Source organism: Daktulosphaira vitifoliae, unplaced genomic scaffold, assembly GCF_025091365.1.
Source record: "Daktulosphaira vitifoliae isolate Bord-2020 unplaced genomic scaffold, ASM2509136v1 Scaffold_2, whole genome shotgun sequence".
In the NCBI taxonomy this organism is placed as follows: Eukaryota; Metazoa; Arthropoda; class Insecta; order Hemiptera; family Phylloxeridae; genus Daktulosphaira; species Daktulosphaira vitifoliae.
The window spans coordinates 5,659,302-5,662,789 of NW_026099573.1; the positions used below are offsets into that span (position 1 = coordinate 5,659,302).

The 3,488-nt window shown below is 29.0% G+C and overlaps 1 protein-coding gene across 3 annotated transcripts in view; it reads right to left on the reverse strand.

The window, feature by feature from the left end:
• Window positions 1-1,578: 1,578 nt before the first annotated feature.
• Window positions 1,579-3,488, reverse strand: part of LOC126898781 (coiled-coil domain-containing protein 39-like) — a 12,141-nt gene continuing 10,231 nt past the window's right edge. For all 3 annotated transcript variants that reach the window (XM_050673116.1, XM_050673114.1, XM_050673117.1), the window contains 2 exons: window positions 2,194-2,420; window positions 1,579-2,123 (listed from right to left, as the gene is read on the reverse strand). In XM_050673116.1, the coding sequence (XP_050529073.1) occupies window positions 2,075-2,123; window positions 2,194-2,420 (276 nt within the window). In that variant the 3' untranslated portion in view covers window positions 1,579-2,074. The remainder of the gene's footprint in view (window positions 2,124-2,193; window positions 2,421-3,488) is intronic.

Consider the following 3,488-nt stretch of genomic DNA (forward strand, 5'->3'; position numbering starts at 1 on the left):
TTACAATACCACCTGCCATGTTATATACATTTTTTGTGTGATTTTTTTATTTATATAGGTTTTATATTACAATATATGGGGTGATGCGTATATATTATTAGTACAATATGCGTTTTATTTCGGGGTGTCTCAACGTCTGCAAGCTATGTCTAACTGCTTAAAACTAGTCGCTTACTTGGGGCGTATACCCGTCGTGCTTAATAGCCGGCGGATACCCGAAAACGTTGGGTATAAAACGTTGAAATATAAAATATAAAACGTTGACCCTCGTTTTATATTTTTCAGTGGCCATGAAAAGTTACAAATTTTATCCGTGGTGGCCAAATAATTCGATTTTTTTTTATGAAATTTATAACCTTTCAATTCTAAAAGTATTTATGTGTGCAGTACACCCTACTGTTATACATGTGTCACTGTGTCAATTTTATAATTCTAATCGGCGGTACAATGATTTTTTGGGATATGATTACGTATATGTGATAGTATCAACAATGTAATTAAATAGGAGAGGCAAGTATCCCTATTTAACATATAATATTAAAAAACAAGTGTTATTTAAAACCCCCTACTGTGCTATAATTTTTTTCCAAGAAACTATTGAGAGAATTTTTCTTGAAGGATAAAAAATATTGTGTCCAATAATACCCATTTTATAAACTATTAGGGAATATTATTAAAATACTCTTTGACACGGCCCGTAATAGCGCACTATGTTGTGGTCAGGTGATAATTTAATAATAATAATAATTAATAACACAGTGTTTAACTTTATGTTAGCATATATTTTCAAACAATATCAGTACACAGTAGGAAGATTCTATGGTCAAAAGTAATGTTATATTATTAGTATTTTCTTGTTGCATCACCAGACCGGTTCTCCTCACCCGCGGTCACTCGGCGTCGCGCGACCTGTCGGACGAGGAGAGGTAGCTGTGTCGCAGTCGCCATCCAGCGGTAAAGTCGGAAGTGCAATGCGACCGCGTCAACTATTCATTTACCGTGAATTAGCACGTTATCCGGTCGTGATTATCAGCTATCCACCGTCGCACTCATTAGTGTTGACAATAACACAAGTTTGTCTTAACCGGCGGTCGGTAGATAGGACAGGTCAGGGGGTGCAGCACCGCGAGACAACGTCGGCGACTATGTAAACCAGTTCATCTGTGACTTACATCCGCCGTACGTGCCGTGTGTTATTTTGACCAAGGCCTGGTTGAGTTTTATTCGCACCTTACTGTTCACCAGTTTTTTTGTAATATTATTATAACTTAAAATAAAATAAAGTGACTCCACAGTCAAATCTTAACGGCGTCACAATTTTATTATTAATAACCTTTAAAATACCGTGTCATCTTGTACTTAGAGACTAATTCTTTGGAGAATAATTTTTAAACATATAAAAAATAGTTTTTTATTTAATTTTAAGGATAAAACATTAAGCATGTATAATTCGGTTTTCATAGTAATACTGTTTGACTGTATTATTACATTGGAAGCAAAGTATATTCTAATAATGGAATAAGATTATTGAAAATTATTTATTTTAAGTAATTAATTAATTACTGAATATCTGTGTGATTTGACATATTTTTCGAATACTTTTTAATTTTGATAAACAATTTACATAAAAAATTACAATTAAAAATATATTTTTAACGAAAAATACAATTAATCATATGCATTAACTTATTAAGATTAATTTATTAAGGTTCCATGCTTGAAATACCTAAAATAGATGACTAAAATAGAATTAAATTATAACAACTTTAAAAACTTTCAGACTCTCTGATCACTATTTTGTTTCTAGCATTTTCTTAAATTTTGATCGAATATTAGTGTAAGCATGGAAAATAAAAGTAATATTTTTTTCTGAAAATTATTTTTAAGTCTATTCTTGGGTCACCCATTGTTAAAAGAATGAGTAATTTCAACTAAAAATAAAAATTCAGGTTTGAAAGGATTAATTACTATAAATTATTAAGAATTAGAATTATTTTAAAATAAATTTTGAAGATACACTAATTTTACTTCTATTTATGATATAAATTTTTATGAAATCCTTATTTCCAATATCTTACTTCTCCACAAATAAATTCGTACTTTTTTCTTTAATGCTAGAATGGCTAAAAAATAACGTGAAATTATAAGTACCTTTTTTTTAAATTAATTTATATACTTCAAATACTATAATACCTGATTGAGGAATTAGATAATGATATAGAGCTTGATTCACAATTTGATTTAATTTTTAAAGATGACGGAAATGACATAAGATTAGAAATAGTTGGTAATGTTAAATTTTTTTCAGATAAATACTGTTTAGCTGTTGGTTCTAATTCTATGTACCGGATAGACATTTCAGACAATATTTCCAAAGAAGTTTTATTAATTTTTTTCAACAATCTAAGCTTGACATCTTTCTATATAACATAATATAATAATAGTTATGTTTACATCTATGGAAGTAGAGGTAAAAGTCTTATACAGAGTATCATATTTTAAATATTACACTCATTTTCTTAGAAATTAAAATTATTAACACAATTTTTATAATTAGAATATTATTCATTATTGTGTATTTAAGGGGGAAATGGACGATTGTTCCCCTTGAACCAGCGCTCTCAATATATTTTTGGGCAACATCTAAGAAATATGAACCAAATGACCTTTTTTTATGAACATCACTTTGATTTTTAGCAAAAAATATATAGCATGTTTACCAATGTAAAAAAAAAATTAAATACTCTCCTAATAATTTCTGAATACACCCATTGAATGCCTCATTAACAAATGTCAATATTATACCCAGTACATTTTAAAAAGTACATCTCTTTTTGAATTTTCCTGATTTCAATAAATAAATTGTTAACATATTTTTGTTACACTGATTTTGATGTAATATTTTTCCTGTAAAGCACTTATCGTGACCGGCGTAGCGAGGTTATCCTACTGGAATCAGTAACTTACTTACGAGGATGGCCCAAGAGGCCCACGCGTGGAAGGAACGTGAGGCTCGTAAGGTCTCAGGTAGGCGAAACCTAGTGTAAAATAAACAAGAGTAAGATTTACACAATTTTATTCATTGATTATCGCTGACTAACTTCTAAATTTTAAAATTATGAATTTTGGGCTTTANAAAATAAACAAGAGTAAGATTTACACAATTTTATTCATTGATTATCGCTGACTAACTTCTAAATTTTAAAATTATGAATTTTATTTTATTTTAATTTTATTTTAAACCACTGTGTATCCCTTGTTAGTAACATCGATAAAATCATCGATGTTATCAAAAATCCATAAATATCAATTAAGCTACTTACTTACTTGTTACACGACGACAAAACTATAATATATTACAATAATTTTGCTATAAGTTAAAAAACCTGTTATTTCTAAAAAATATAGGGATCTTAAATTTTTAGCTTCGATGCGAAGCTGAGAAGGTATTGGTTTTACTAAGATGTGTTTTTTTTTTTTTTTTTTTT